General features: G+C 40.9%; 1 protein-coding gene across 1 annotated transcript; it reads right to left on the bottom strand.

The window, feature by feature from the left end:
* Window positions 1–5527: 5527 nt before the first annotated feature.
* On the bottom strand, window positions 5528–13130 carry G6PC2 (glucose-6-phosphatase catalytic subunit 2). The gene is made up of 5 exons (XM_054972179.1): window positions 12913–13130; window positions 12535–12644; window positions 10741–10852; window positions 9095–9210; window positions 5528–6363 (listed from the first exon to the last, which is right to left on the bottom strand). The coding sequence occupies exons 1-5, from the start codon at window positions 13128–13130 to the stop codon at window positions 5852–5854; spliced, it is 1068 nt and encodes a 355-aa protein (XP_054828154.1). The 3' UTR covers window positions 5528–5851.
* Between the last annotated feature and the right edge of the window lie 3375 nt (window positions 13131–16505).

Raw genomic sequence — 16505 nt, 5'->3', positions numbered from 1 at the left:
TTATCGGATATCTTCCGTTTGCCTCCAAACCGCGATTTTTTCTTCTTTGTTCACATTCCTGCTTCCAATCCGTCTTTCTCACGTGTCCCTCCGGTCACACGGCCGCTTGAAAACCGCTTTTTTGGGCGGGACCTTTTTCCCCGCCCATTTTTTTTATTTTTTTGAGCGCACTTTTCCGTTATTTCGATCTTGCCTTATAAAGAAACATCATTGAAGATAATGATGCCTCTCTTTCCCCCACTGACATCACTGATGGCTCTCTCCCATTTCTTTTTTGGAAATTTGGAAGCATGTGGGAAGCTTTCGTGGGCATTTCCTACGCAGGACAGTTCAGTGCCTGAATTTTACTTAAGTTTCACTTCCTTGGAGTGTCATTATGTTCCCAATAGTCACTGGTCGAATCCGCATTCACCCCACACTCGCATTTTCCGCTTTTGAGGGAGGGAACAAATCTTCCCGCCTTTTTTAAAAAAATTACTTTTCTGTTATTTCGATCTTGCCTTATAAGGATATTGTAGTTCCTTATAAGGATATTGTAATTTTGATATTACAGTAATATAAAATAAAAAAAAATAAAAAACAGTTAAAAAGGAAGTTTCGCGTTCTGAGGATGGATTCACCCCAAAATGATTTTTCAAACTACCAGATTTGATTCAGAAACAGCATAATCAATAAATCCAATGCTATGAAGTCAAAAACAGTCTTTTGCAGACTACTGAGCACTTGCAAGTTGAATCAGCCAATAGGAACTCTTGGAACGGCCGGAGAGACAGGAAGGGGGGTGGTTTTTAAAAAAACCGCATAAATTGCGCATTGGCCCGTTCACGGCCACCGTGAAACTCCCGTTGAAAACCTGTGACCACATATTCGGGAGAAATGCGAATGAAATGCGTCTGTTTAATGAGGTAATGTGACCGGCACTCGGGATTGCATGGGGAATGCGGGGAACATGCGACTTAGAATGAGTAATGTGGATTCGCCCCTGGTGCATGCAGGGAAGAAGAGAGAAAGGAGGGAGAGAGAAGGAAGGAAGTTCCCCTAGCAGGAAGGAGACTGATAGCAGCCTATCTATCTAACTAACTCTATGGTTGTTGCCTTCCTTTTTTTTCTCTGCTGGCAGTCCTGACGGCCTGAGCGAGAGACATTGCCAGTCCCTTCTTCCAACACACAACTGGTACATTACTCATGCCAATGGACCAAAAGACTGCTTTTCTTGTAGCACTCAAATTTTCACATATGGACTCTTAGGGTGTCTAAGAGACTGAGAAAGACAGAAGCCATGTTGCCCCTCTGAAGAAAAGATGGTATGACATCCCCTCATCCTTAAACAACAGAAATGGCCCCACAGGCTTTTTAAAATCCAAAAATAACTAGTTTATTTACTTTAGAGGGGAAAGGTCAGAAGAAAGCAGGGGTTGAAGATTTCTGAGGCAATTCTGAGGTAAATCAGAACATGTACAGATCTTATGCTCTTCACAGACACTTAAAGGTTTCTGTTTGGAGGCTTTGGCTCCCTTCTATTTCCCCAAGCGCTCTATGGTATTTCCTTTTAGTATTCTCTTTCTCTTCTGGGGTTAGAAAGGCTGGTACCCACTTTCTAGTATCCCAACCCCCTTCTCTCTCCACACCAGTGCTTTCCTTCAGTCGTTAACTGCATCTGAAAGTCTCCACAGGCAGTTTCCAACTACATCCAACCAAGGGTCCTTCCACTTTCCAGAGCTACCTCCCTGTTAGACTGGGTAGGGAAAAAAATTCCTCTTCTTAGAAGATCTATCACCTTTCTATGGCCCATTTGGGAGTCTACATCTGCTTCCCAAACCTTCTTGCCAACTTTCCCCAGTTCTCCTGTTAGCGTTTTCCGCTAGGACTCCGTCTCCCAACTCATCACACTCAGTCTCTCACAGCTAGGAGTGAAAACAGACCCTCCTCTTTCCAGCTCATATTACCCAATCAGATCCCTTGGAATAGCCTGTCACTCAAAGCTCTCTGAGTCTGTGAGGGATTAACCCTTAACAGTCCTGCAGCTGTGTGTGTACAGTATTTCCAGGCTTTTTAAAACGTGCAGTCTGTCAGATGGCTTCAAGAGTGTGACCTGGAGAGGTTGCCAACTCCAGGTTGGGAAATTGGAGATTTGTGTGTGGAGCCTGGGGCAAGCAGAGTTTGGAGAGGGAAGAGAACTCAACAGAGATGTGATTCTATAGAGGCCAGTCTCTGAAGCTGCCATTTTCTCCAAGGGAACTGATGTCTGTAGTCTGGAGATAAGGTTGCCAGTTCTGGGTTGGGAAATCTCTGGAGATTTGGAGGGGGAACTGGGGAGTGGGGTTTGGAAAAGGGAGGGACCTTAGTGGGGTATATTACCATAGAGTCCAGCCTCCAAAGTGGACATATTCTCCAGAGGAACTGATCTCTGTAACCTGGAGATCATTTGTAATCCCAGGAGGTTGGCTAACCTAACCTGGACTGAACTAGCGCAGACACCTGGAAAGTGAAATCTGGTCTCTTAAGGACATCAGACAGGTTTAAAATTTAAACTGATGGTGGTGGGTGAGGCGATTGCACTTGCTATATTTTCAACATAATGTTTTGGTTGCAGCAGACTAACATGGCTACTCTTTTGAAATTTGTTTTTATGGAAGGTACAACAAAATCTGGACTCCCAAGATTATATTCAACATAATGCCGGTGGTCATCAAATGAATGAATACATGTACTTGAAAATTGGATTTTGATTAGCAGAAAGACTAAACATTATACATTTCTCTTATCGGCAATGGTGAAAGGTTCTTATTTCTGTTGAGTTTGATGGAACATGGCTGGATGGTCTTCATTAGGGTCTAGTATCTTGGGACCGGGGTCAACTGGGTAAATTCCATATCTTCTTGGGTAGAGTAGAGATGGGTACAGACTTGGTTCTGTCACAGAGGAATGGTGCCTGCTGTGCCTTATATGTGTATCATTCAAAAAGAAATAATGGGTTGGATCCAACCAGCTTTTCTGTTGGCAAAAGGGGAGAAAAGCATCCCCTTTGAGCTCCAAAAAAGATATGCTGGGGATCATGGACGCTGCATGGACAACAGACATGTGGAACAGGAGCTGTAGTAAAGAAGGGAATTAGGTGATATTGAATGAAACAGCTTGCTGGATCCAAGTTCCAACTCATTGCTTTCTTTCTTTAGAACAATTGTTTATTTGTATGTGAAGTGAATCAATTCATCAATTCAAACCCATACTACTAATAGTTCTTAAATCTGGGCAGATACAAAAGGCCTGATGTATCTTTCTCAAAAAATATTCCATGTTTATGTCTCTTATTGATTTTTGAGCAGAGAATGAAATACAGCTTTACATTACAGCAGTTTGCATTTTTTTAAAAATGAATTGTATTGTTAATGGTTACCGTTAAATAATCGTGCTGTTAGTGTAAAGTGCTGTGCCCCTTAAGCTATCTGTAGTGTGTTTGCAAATTCCTAAACAGAATAAGAGAGGGTTATGTAAGTATATATATGCAGAAGCTCAAAAGAAAGCAAGATAACCCACAGTTTCCAAAATGAGCAGAGTCAGAGTATAATATTAGCCTATAGATGTAAAATCACCTGCAAATATTTGCAGGTTTTACACCCTTCAAATTAGATTGCGTTATTAGAATGTGTTTGACTGATGCATAGCTTTTATTCCAGATACATAGATGCAAACTCATATTTGTCAGTATAAGACTGAGGAAGGATAAGGAATAATCTTTTTGATTGCCTCAGTGAGACTAAGCCCTGATCTGGATAGCCCAGGCAGGACTGATCTCATCAGATCTCAGAAGCTAAGCAGGGTTGACCTTGGTTAGTAATTGGATGGGAGACCTCCAACGAAGACTAGGCTTGCCGAGAAAGGCAATGGCAAACCACCTCTGTTGGTCTCTTGAAAACCCCAGCAGGGGTCGCCGTAAGTCAGCTATGATTTGATGGTACTTTACAGCACCAGTGAGACTAAACTTGTGCTCATAACAAGTATATATGTAGGAGATTTCCTAGTAGAAGCTGAAGTAAGGTTAATGCAGAATGCCAGTGGATCACAAAGAAGGAATTTGGGACTTTGGCCCAAAAAGTGTGAGCTCAAAACCACAGCTCACCCATATGTAATGACATTCTCTGACACATTCTTTCTTGGCCAGCTCCATCCACAGGGTTATTATGAGAATGACTAAGATCCAGTCTAGGACACAACAAAGCAGACCCCCAAATATATGTATTGTTTGACTTTTTTAAAGATAGTTGCTTCATATAGACATCAAGCATAGATGTGAATCCATTCAGTAGTTAAACTTGCTAAATTAATTCAGAAGTCTCAACTATATTTAATGCAGAGGTTTAATGTACAAAAGCTATTTCTATTTTCACTTCAACATCGTACAATTTAAGGCAGGAAGAATATTGAAATTCATACAGGGTAAAATTATGAGCAATGTATCAGTGCAAAAATATGTGCCCTAAGGATAAGCTTGAGAAAACAGAAAAAGTAATTACTGAAAAAGCAATTGCATATGCTTGTCATTCTTAGAAAAAAATATATGAAGACTGATTTTTCTAACAAATTGCAATCTGATCTAGATGGCTGGATATTGTTACATGACTCTCTGATGAGTTATAGACTGAATATGTGGTACACATACAGTCTACAACACCCCAATTGCTAGAAAAATATATGGAAGAGAGACATTTGTACACCTGTCCCTCAAATGGAGAATTCACAAGGTGCCCCCAAAAGGTTAAGGTCAGGACAACCCAAAAGCTGAAATATGTACTTATATAGCCAAAAATATTCTAATTACTGGGAAAGGTCTGACAGGGAATTTGTGAGTGTCTGCTTAGAAAGGGTGGTGGTGGCAATGACCAGGGCTTTTTTGTGGTGGTTCTCACTGGGTACTGAAACTTTTTGGAGGGTGTCCCAAGTCCTGAGGGATTTGTGGAAATCAGTGCAACCTTATATGAGCACCAGAACTTTTAAAAACAAACAAACAAACAAACCAAAGCATTGATAATGTCAAGAAGTGTACCAAAGTGCTAAGGTACTTGCAGGCCATCTAGAAAGCGGAAATTTAGCACATATACAACCTACAAAACACTACTAGAAATGTTTAGAAATGGAAATTCTTGCACTTCAGTCAACACTTAGGACTTACAGTTTACCTCATAGCAGAGGGAAATATACAGCACAGAGCATTCCACACGCAGGTCAGAACATTGTTCGAGGCTTGGAGGGGTCACTTCTAACAGAAACAGAAACAGATGTATATATCCAGAATATAAGCTTTGTTTAGCAGAGCTTGGCTAAATGATCAAGTGGACGAAGCACCTTTTAGTTGTAGATGGGCAAGCACAAAGGAGGAAAAAAATGCACACAGGCTTCAACAATCCCAGTGCTTGCACACCCAAGCCTTCCATCATGGTTAAAAGAGCAGGCTGGCATATTGTAATATTGCTAATTTCAAAATTAAACCAAGGACTTTGCCAATCTTTCTGGTATGAGAATCCTTTGGATCATACATGACAAAATGGCACACACCATTGTTTAGAACAGGGTTGCCAGCCTCCTGGTGGAGCCTGCAGTTCTACCAGAATTGTAACTGATCTCCAGACTTCAGAGGTGAGTTCCCCTGGCTGAAATGGCAGCTTTGGAGGGCAGACTCTCTATATCACATCCTCACTGAGTTCCCTCCCCAAACTCCACCATCCTCAGGCTCCGCCCTCAAATATCCAGCAACCCTAGTTCAGAATGGAATTGGAAAATAACTGTTCTAGCCTTTGGTCGCAGCATAAACGTGATACTCCAAGGTTTTCCTCTCCAAAGTTGATCATGAATTCTATGGAAGATTTTTTTGTGTCGCCTTCATTAGCACATGAATGCAATATGGAATCAAAGCCACCACGGTGAGAGGAATAGCTGCACTTTTACAGAAGGAAAGGATGTAAAACACATACTCGGTGTGGGTGGGTATCTTGATAAAACCATAGAGTTGCAGTGTCGCTAAGGAAGCTGCCGTGCACAGTATCCTGAAACTGCCCTTGTAGCCACGTTGAGCTTTAGAGTTCACAATGAACATTTCAGAATGAATGCTGAGACCTAGACCAAAGAGGATGCCTACATTTCTCACCAGGCCAGCAAAGGGAGTCGTGTCAATATTAACCCACTCAGGGTTGGCGCACCATTTTTTCGCCTTTGGAACAGACCATAGAAGATCAATATCAATAAGCTTGAGAACCAAGTAAAAACCAAGAGCAGAAAAGAAGAGGAACATGTTTGCCTTCATGTATGTTTTTAAAGTTGCTGTCTGAACGGATGGGGTATGTTCAAACGCTTCTGCAACGAGCATGCCTGCAAATGAGAAGAGTATAATTAGAAGGGGCAATTTATTAATTCAAGACTGAGTTCTACCCTTATCTGTATCCAGGATTACATTTCCCCACAACCAGGATTACATTTTCTCACAACAGAAGAAGTGAGCTGTGACTCACGAAAGCTCCTACCCTACCACAAATTTTGTTAGTCTTATCGGTACTACTGGAATCTTGCTCTTTTCTACTGTTACAGACAGACTAGCATGGCTACCCATCTTGATTTTCCCTTAAGAAAAAGAGTTGGTGAGATTTTTAAAATAAGTAATGCAAAATGTATCCCTGTGTACTTGGCAATTAAACATCATGAAATTATAGCGTTACACAAACATCATGAAATTATAGGTTGTTACACATATGTATACAACCCTGATAATCTCTAGGTGGAAATACAGAAGACTTTTTACACAAGTGTGCTCAAACAGAAGATCTTATACGTGTTCTCCAATTGTGGGTTATTCACTTGCTCACAACAGCCATACATTTCTCTGATGTACATGTGTTTGAAGTCTATTCCTCCACTCGGGGGGGGGGGGGCTTGAATCCCATAATGTTCTGTGTATATGCACATGTGCATACTCTCTGTGCGATCAAGAACTGTTGACCCAATAATTAACAGGAGATGGACAGCAGGTGGAGTTCTCCCTTTCTCTTTTGTAACACATCATGCTTTGCAAAGAATGGTTTTCTACTAATTTTTTTCTTCTTATTTTTGGACAAGAAATAGCCATGTTAAAGTGCTGAAAATTAGAGGAACTCTTATTTTTCTTTTCTAATGCTGATGTTGTCTTTGGCGATGGTGTGTTGTAATATTTTTTTTGTAGGTTTACTTTTTATTTTACTATGTTTGCATTTCCCTTAAAAGCTAATTGGCTTATTGGAAGGGAGAAAGTGACATCTGCCTGTTGCTAACAGCAAAATAAGGAAATGCCAGGGGAGACAGAGGTGGGAACAGAGATGAATTGGTGCTCTTGCCTCACAACTCAGTGGTGCCGATAGATTAGACCAGAATTCTTGTCCGTTCCATCTTGCCCATGTTAGGGTTGGATCCATACTAGATGTTTCTGTAGGTGCAAGAATTTCTGCCCATGCGGCACAATTTTCTTGCCTTCCCCCTCTCACAGGAGTCCAAAATGGCCACAGATATTTATGGAGTGATTTATTTATTTAATGGAATTTTTACCCTGCCAGTCTGCCCCTATAAAGGCCACCAAGGCAGCTAACAAATTAAAACATACATAATAAAAGCACATCTTAAAACTAACAAAACCAACAAAAATACAATTGAAGCCTAGAGTTAAGACACATATAAAAACAACAATTAAAACATTGGGCAGGAAGAAAGGATCGCTGAGGGAATGTCAAATGAAACACACACAAAGTCTTCACTCCACTAGCAGAAGATGGCAACAGAAGGGAATAGACAAATAGATGAATCTCCCTGGGGGAAGATTTCCAAAATTTTGTTGCCATGGCCAAGGAGGCTCTCTCAGAAGGCAAGGGCACCTGGAGCAGGGCCTCCAGAGATTACCATAGTGGTAAAGTAGGTTCATGAGGGAGAAGGTGGCCCTTCGGGTATGTTGGTTCCAAACTGTATAGAAGTTTAAAGGTCAGCACCACAAACTTGAATTGTGCCCAAAACCAAATTGGGAGCCAAGAGACAGGCCAAGACTGGAGTGATATAGTATCTATGACCATTGTGTTCCTGGGGAGTCCCCTCTCATCCATGAACAGGATTTTTGGAGACATTTGGGGCAGCTGAGGCGAATCACACTGCATGGCAGATATCTTTGTTGTGCCTGTGGAAACTGAGTCTAGATCTAACCCATCATCATTTCTGCCTTTGGATCCTGTGCCTTTCTTTCCCTGAAGCTTCACATTCCTTCTATTTATCCTTCTATCCGGTTTTTATTCTTACTCTCAGTAATCTTCTTGCAGCTATCTTGTCTCTGGAATCTTTATCTTCCCTCCTTCTGAGGACCTCTACATTTCAGGTGCTAGCTTATCCTCACAGTTTCTCCTGTCCTTTCAGCCAAGTATGTGATGGCTGAACTCTCATTTTTCCCATAAAAGCTTGAATATTTTTAAATATTCTGTTATGAACTTTGTTCGCTGCTCTAGCAGTTATAATGTACATGAATATACCAATGACAACACAACAGTTTGTCAATGGCTGACTGAGATTTTACTGCCACTCAAAATTTCTTACACAACCTACTACTTTCCACACATACCACAATGCCAATTTGGTGTAGTGGTTAAGAGTGTTGTGACTCTAATCTAGAGAACTGGGTTTGATTCCCCACTCCTCCACTTGAAGCCAGCTGGGTGACCTTGAGCCAGTCACAGCTGCTCGGAGCTCTCTCAGCCCCACCCACCTCACAGGGTGATTGTTTTGTGGATAATATTAATAACATACTTTGTAAACTGCTGTGAGTGGGCATTAAGTTGTCCTGAAGGGCAGTATATAAATTGAATGTTGTTGTTATTATTAATAATAATCATATTAATATTATTATTGCAACATAAATTCCTGACAAGATCCAGCAAAGTTTTAAAAACAATTTTCATAATATTGAATAACTGCCACCATCAAATGCCAGTTTGAATATGCCTCCTTGCTGTGATCAGTCTCAAATATTATATTCTAAACCCACTTTTTCATAATTTTCAAAACTTGTGTCACAGAAGAAAAAAGTTATTTGTATTACCAGCAATTACTCCAAGGATGACTTGATGGGGGAAGTGTGTTGCCATAAATACTCTTGACACACACACACTGATCTGAATAATCCAGAAAATACTCCATAGGAAGGACCAGGCAAGTCTACAAAAGAGACGACGGGGAAATTAAAACAAAATCCAAGTTTCTTTTTTTTTAATTCTATTTTCATCAAATACAAATATACATAGAAAAAACAAACAAACCTCCCAAATATAACATTAAATTGTAATCAGACAATATGCATATGAGAACAATATTGTCCATATCAGAGAAAGCTTCCTTTTTCATTCAATTCTCCTCTCACTCTACAGTCAATTGCCCTTCCCTTTTTTCTCTCGGCATCCAAACACTCAGTTACTGCATCTTTTTCTGTCTCCCTACCCGCAGGTCTCTCTGCAGTCCTAGGTCTTCATTGCACCTCTTTTTTATTCTAGATCCCCATCACACTGGTTCTTCTGTTTCTACACTGCCGTAGCGTATCTTCATCAACATTTAAAATTCTCCTTTTTTTCTATTTACCCACCCCACAGACTTCCCGTCAACCTTGACTTGGCTATCACCTTATTTCTTTCTTCCCCCAACCTTCTTGCACCCCAGAGCATCACTACAGGTCTCTCCAGAAGCTCTCCTCTCCTTTTCTCTCTCTCCTCTCCATTGAACATGCTTTCTGTTGCCCCATCTAGTTAATACCTCTCTATTTCCTCTTACACGGGTCTCTTCCCACCACTACAGTCCTGCTGGCAGCCCCATATCCATTACTCTTCTTTTTTTCTTTCCCGATCCTACAGATCTTTTACACTTGCCACTCCCTGCCCCATTTCTCCTGCCTACTTTATAGTCTAGTTTTGTGTTTTGCCCTCTCTGGCCTTTGCTGGCAGTAGCCTACTATAGAGTTGGGCACAAAATGAAATATGAACCAAAATATGAACCAAAAACCAGGCCGGTTGGTAGTTCATGAACTGGCCGTTTGTCAGAGCCCATTTCTGACAGATTGCCACGAACTTTAGGCTGGTTCATTTGGTTCATTTTTCGGTTTGTCACTGCAGACAGCCTGGTGCCGACCAATCAGTTTCCTAGGCAATGGGGGTATGGGCTTTCTGCAGCCTCAGGAGTGACCTTCTGCTGCCCCGACATTTTCACAAACCAAATGAATTGGTTCACGAACTGGGGCAAGTTTGTGAGAGTTCATGGTTCGTGAAACATGACGAATCACGAACTGCACGGTTCAGTATTTTTCTGGTTCATGCCCACCTCTAGCCTACTGTGCTTTCTGAAAGTGGTGACCTCTGTGGTAAATTAACAGGCTGGGAAAGTAACTGCCTGCTGAACTCCAGATGTTTGATTCTGGGAAGAGGAGAGATATGGGTATTCTCCTATTCCCTGTGCCACTTTTGATGGGCTTGGGCTGTTGTCTCAAGGGTGGGAAAGAGGCACAAGTGGACAGAAAGGTGACCATAGTTAGCATGTTGCACCAAATGAAAATCAAACACCTGCTAGAGACTTCGCTATTGTCCAAAGCAATAAAGAGAGCTAAAAGTGGTTTAAAAGTCTTCAATTGTTTGTGTGCCCATCAATCAGCCAATGGACAAAGTCACTAAAAGCAGAGATTCTGAAGTTTGAGAGGAGACTGACCTATGCAGAGTAATAGCTGATTTATCTTTTCGTCTCGATCTATAGCTGAGGGCCGCCGACACCATTACATACCAGACACATGAGGATCCCATGGCATGTCCTGAAGGGCTTCCTGTGAAAATGACAAAATGAGGAAGAGGTTTTCTCTCTTGCTTAAGGAGATGCTACATCAGAGCCTCCCTTCCCTGCCATATCTGTTGCTTTCACTGTTATGATACTCATACTTATACGCCACTCATTCTCCAAGAAGTCCGGAGCTTTCTATATGCTTTTTCGGGAAGCTTACAAAGTCCAACTGTGCAAAGATCTGCAGGCTACGTTGTCGTGTCTGATAAGCTGTTTGCCTAGAGCAATCCTATCCACCATGGCCCTGTAAATCTACATTTAGATAGGTTTACAGTACTTTGGTATCATCATCAGTCTTCTCCACCTGCCAGCTGCTATAGACAAAAGTCGAAATAGTTGCTACACTCTGTCATCCAAACAAGGAGCCCCTGCACAGCTAGTCTTGGCATCTGACTTGAATGAAAATGAAGCCCATTTATGTTACTGATCTTAAACTGACTGGTTTATTTTCAAAACCAATTGTTCAGTCCTAGCCCCACTGCATTGTTTGTTCATTAAAGATTTTTGCTGCTTGATTGAATTATTGTATTTTGTAATCCGCCTTGAGTTTCTGTGAGAATGGCGGATTATAAATGAAGTTAATAACAATAACAATAATCATAACAGATATCTCTGTGTATGCTCACATGCGTAGTATATGGCCAACCCATTGGTTACATCAGTGTTACATGCAGGGCCGGTTCCAGCTTTTCATGGGCCCTGGGCAACAGAGGATAACTGTTCCCTTTGGTGCAGCCCCTTTCTCCTCTAACCACACCCCTTCCATTTGGCCCCTCCCCTTTGGCTCTACCTTTTGTTCTTTAACCACTTCCTTTACCATTTCAGTTTGATTATTCTGATAGAGAGAAATCATACAAAATGTTGACTTCTTGGTTACCTTTTATTACCTTTTTTATATAAATGTGCCTTCCATGATTTGATTTGGAATGCTATTTAATAAAATTGGCCTTCGGCCTTTGCACAAGATTCCAGTTGAGGGAAGAATAAAGTACAACGAACACCTGAGGATTTTTCCCCCTAGAACAATGGCTTGCACTCCTTTAGCAGCATTTTCATCACCTTGGCCACAAATATTAGATGCCAACGATACTTTCCTGCAATACTTTTTACTTTTGTGTACAGAAATTCCAAAAAAAAAAAATCTACTTGATGCTATTAACAGAGAGAGGGGTTGTGTATGTGAATGGGCAATTTTTTTCTTGCAGACTTGGTAACAGCTTAGCAAATGCTTACTTTCTCGAATAATCTGTCACTACAAAGCTTTCCTCAAAAATTGCAGACTTCACACTGCAGTAAAGAAGAACAATTATTATACAGCATGGGTGGATCTTGGCATCTGCCTCAGCCAGTTCTGATGCTGGCACTGGTTAAATGGACAGAATTTACTTCAGTCATTTTTTCTTCTTGAAGTTCATGTCACTTGAAATTAGGGATTCACCACATCTAGAATTGAAACACCACCGCTAAAAGAATACATTCAAAGTGCAGGTGAAGAGGTTGCCATTGAACAGTTGAATCCTGTTGTCTCAGTAATAAATACTACTGGAAATACTGGCATCTCCAATGTTTTACCTCTTAAATACTTCCATTATTGTGAATCGATACTCTCTTGAAAATTTGACAGCTTTTTGGCACCTGCATGCCGGTGAAGTTACTAATATCTCTTACCTGGCCCAGTTTCACATGTTATTGGAAACTGCTCAAGACATGGGATTGATCGATTCGGATAAATCATAGTTTCTTGAACCCACCAATATGGACGATGACCAAATAAAATCCTGCCAAAGGGGGAAAAGACATTCTTTAATGAATGCGTAAAACTCAAGACACCATTTAGCAGCCAATGTAAGCATGTAAGCACATATTTGGTTATTTCAGTTCTTCTTGCTTGCTCGATGAAAAGCACCCATATTTTGCTAACATTAAATTCTTAAAAGATTTCTGATGTGGTTTAGAAGAAAAAACAGTTGATCATTCAAAGCCAACACACTGAAATACCCACAATTCTGAATTTCATTATATTTTCAAAGCAACAACTGACCTTACCATTTAAATATAAGATTCAACCAATCACCGATCACTGCCACCCATATCATTTTTGTACCAACCACTGGATTAACCTGGAACCAGAGAGGAAAATAAACCAAAAAAATATTCCGAGGATCTCCAACGTGTGACATGAAATTTAAAAAACTCCAGTAAGACCTGTAATACTTTTGCAAATGTTGAATTATGAGCACTCCGTTGCTATGGAGGAGATCCATCTTAATTGGTTAAAATGTCCCTCAAGTAAAATGAGTTTCCCTCTGCTTGTTAGCTTAAATGGCAGAATTAAAACCATGGAAGGAGAACTATTACAGCGATGAAAATCCTACATGACTGTTCGTTTTGCTTTTATATTGTCAATTCTGAAACATGTGACTTCGAAAAAGATGGAAAAAGACCTATCCATTTTGGAAGGCTGTGTGCGTGGGTGTGGGGTTGCTGTTAAAATTAAAGGAAGAGGGTTGAAAGATGTGCTGATCTCTAGCAAATGGTGAGCAAATGTGTGTAAACGCTAAATGCATGGCTTATATAACCACTGCAGGAACAGTTGGGCTGTGTTTGCTTGAAATTTTTTGCACAGCTCATTTCTTCAAAGACTGGCCGTTAGTAATTTGTACTGTGCTGTCGCTGGTATAAAGAATAATTGCTGTCAGCAGAAGTCATCAAAGGGTTGCATTTTTATTTGAACTTGAAAAGTGCCTCTACTACTGAGCTCACCACTTAGTACAGCATACACCTTTAAATGGTGAGCAGAACAGTGAAAATACGTACAGTAACGAGAGCTCCTAAATGATTTTAAGGAATCGTTTCCAAAAAAGAGCGGGCTTTTGAGGGTTTTCTTTGATAAGCTTTTGTACACACCACTGTACTGTTCAAGAATATATTGTGAATAAGAGAAAGGCTACCTTGTACATTTAACAAGACGACTAGTAACATGGGCAGTCTTCCATGCTGAATTCTTCCCCATCATCAGAAGGATCACTTATCAACAGAGGTGGGCATTGGCCAGAAAATGGACCAAAATGTGACCCAGACCGGCCTTGTTTTGAGTTCACAAACCGATAGATCATGGGACGCCTGTTTTCCATAGACTCCATGACTTTTCAGCCAGTCCATTGATCCGTGGTCTATGAATCCAAACATGGGCAGGGGTGGGTGGGTTAAAGCACTCCCAGCACTGCTTGCAAGTGGTGCCAGGAGTGCTTTAAAGTTTAAATCCCCCTTGCTCCAGCTGACTAGCAGACTCGCCAGTCAGCTGGAGCAAGGGGGGGTTAAAGCCCTGTTTCCATGCCTCTTGTTTGCAAGCGGCATGGAAACCGGTGGTGATAGACCACAGACCGACCAGTTCACAAACCAAGGAGGGTCTGTAAAAAGTTCATGATCCATGGTCTGTGAAACGCCACAGATCATGGACCGATGGCTCATGGTTTTTTCCTGGTCCGTGCCCACCTCTTCTTACCAAATATCATTATATAGTCATGTTGTAAATATTTCCATGCCTGTTAGCAAGCAACATGGAACTGCTGTGAATACAGGCACAAGTGATTACATCACTATTCTTGATCTTCTATGTAGTTTCTCTGGTCTATTCCCTTGTCCAATCACAAACATTTGGATGGTGGAACTGAAATGGTATTCCTACCATGGCAAGCTTTAGGAAACAGCGTAGAACAGTTCTGTTTCAGAGGATCTTCAATTGATTTTTTTGTGGATGTTAGGGTTGTGATGCTATTGTTCTGCTTTTGTCTTTGAACTGTGCTTATTTTGGCTACGTGTAGATGTAAGCCATTATTATCTCTCTTTGTTGGGAGAAAGGTGTAATGCAAATATTTGAATGAATAAAATCTCAACATGGTGTGAGTGGTTTTACACATTAATTGAGGGGAGATAAGAAATCAACATGAGAATGCCTTTTAGGTGGCAACCTCACGTTGACTGTAATATGTAGTTCTACACATAGATGATCTTAGAATAGGCTGCAGCAACTTCTGCTACGGCTCAGTAAGCCCAAGACTATTTTGTCACTTTTACTCAGGTGAAATTATGACTGGGCCCTGTGTGGTGGTGATTATAGCTATTAGCTGCCATGAGGAAAGAACCTGTTAATTCTCAAGCTCTTCATTTGTTGAAAATACCAGCGGTCACCACATGGGGGAGCATTCAGACAAAATATCCCCCAAAGAAAACTGACAAGAAAACTAACAAAAACCTTCAGGATTGTGGCGCCTTCCCTCTGGAATGCATTGTTGGAAGACACACATGACCGGCAAGAGCTGTTGATGTTTCAGAGGTCTTGTAAGACAGAACTATTCTGGCATGCGTTTGGCTCTTAACATCTTTTTATTGTGAGGCATGATTGACTTGCTGGGCACTGTAATTACCCAGTAATACTGGTGTTTATCTATAGGGTTTTACAGGGCTCATTTTGAGGGGGAACGCGCAAGAATGCAGTTCCAGTAGTTCTCCAAAGAGGTCACATGTCAGGTGGCCTTGCCCACCTGATTTTTGGCCTTTTGGGGCCCATTTTGGCCTGGATTGGGCCCCAAACGGCCAGGATTGGGTCTAAAACAGCCAGGATTGGTCCCAAAACGGCCAGGATCAGGCCTCTTATGGGTGGTGGATCAGTCTCCCACTCAGCAGCAGCCCAATTCTGACCATTTTGGGCCCCTTTTCAGCCATTTTCAGCCCCTTTTGCCATTTTGGGCCCAATTTCGGCCCTGAATGGCCAGGATTGGGTCCAAAACAGCCAGGATAGGTGAGGTCAGGGGTGTGTGGCATATGCAAATCTGTTATGCCCATGACACACTTCCGGCAATGGCAGGGGGTGTGACATATGCTAATGAGCTATGCTAATGAGTTCCTGCAGCTCTTTTTCTACGAAATGACCCCTGGGGTTTTATAATCTAGGTCTGGGATTAGTGCGTCTTTATATATTTTGTATTATGTTGTATGTTTTGTTTGGATTTACTGAATTTGTGTTATAAGTTGTTAATTTTAACTGATGTAATTACTTATTGATGTGAACCGCTTTAAGTTTTTAATCAAAGAGAAGTTAAATAAATAAATAAAAACTTACCATACCAAAGCGAATAAGGGAACTGGCGGGAAAGACAAAGAAGAAAAAGAAAAAAAGCTTTGTAGTATCAGCTAAATTCAAAATATTGCAAAAATACAGAGTGCGCTATTAAGCTGATGCAGATACCAAGCAAATAACTGTATTGTAACTCTTTAATTCTCAGGATAGCTTATCGTCCTAACTATTATGATCAGCGCCACCATGAAAACAAACAATAAAAATACATAATAGTGCTTTTAAAATGGATTCTTAATTAAAATATGGGTGTTTTTTTTAAAAAAAACTATACCATTTACAAGTTGTGTTGAATTGAATTGTGTTAACATTACTGTGTAGATTTACGTAATGCAAGGTATCAGGAGATGAACTTAAAAGACCTCATCTATAGACAGCGCGTTCACATTTACTTTAACTTAGATAAATGTATTTGCAGAAGCTTTTTAGCAGATTCAGTCACTTGTGGTTTGATGAAGCTTAGCATGAAAGATGTAAGCATGTTGATCTGAACTCTTAATGC

The sequence above is a fragment of the Eublepharis macularius genome, chromosome 2, assembly GCF_028583425.1.
Source record: "Eublepharis macularius isolate TG4126 chromosome 2, MPM_Emac_v1.0, whole genome shotgun sequence".
Taxonomy (NCBI): domain Eukaryota; kingdom Metazoa; phylum Chordata; class Lepidosauria; order Squamata; family Eublepharidae; genus Eublepharis; species Eublepharis macularius.
The sequence above is the reverse complement of the archived record's forward strand: the minus strand, read 5'-3'. Positions and strand labels throughout refer to the sequence as shown.

What these genes read in the sequence shown, in the direction of transcription:
- G6PC2 (XM_054972179.1), bottom strand. Translation starts at nt 13,130, where the DNA reads ATGGATCTCCTCCATAGCAACGGAGTGCTCATAATTCAACATTTGCAA. An exon ending in TCAGCTATTACTCTGCATAG is followed by an intron (nt 9,211 to 10,740) that starts GTCAGTCTCCTC and finishes TCTCTTTTGTAG; the next exon opens with ACTTGCCTGGTCCTTCCTAT. An exon ending in CATCCTTGGAGTAATTGCTG is followed by an intron (nt 6,364 to 9,094) that starts GTAATACAAATA and finishes TCTCATTTGCAG; the next exon opens with GCATGCTCGTTGCAGAAGCG.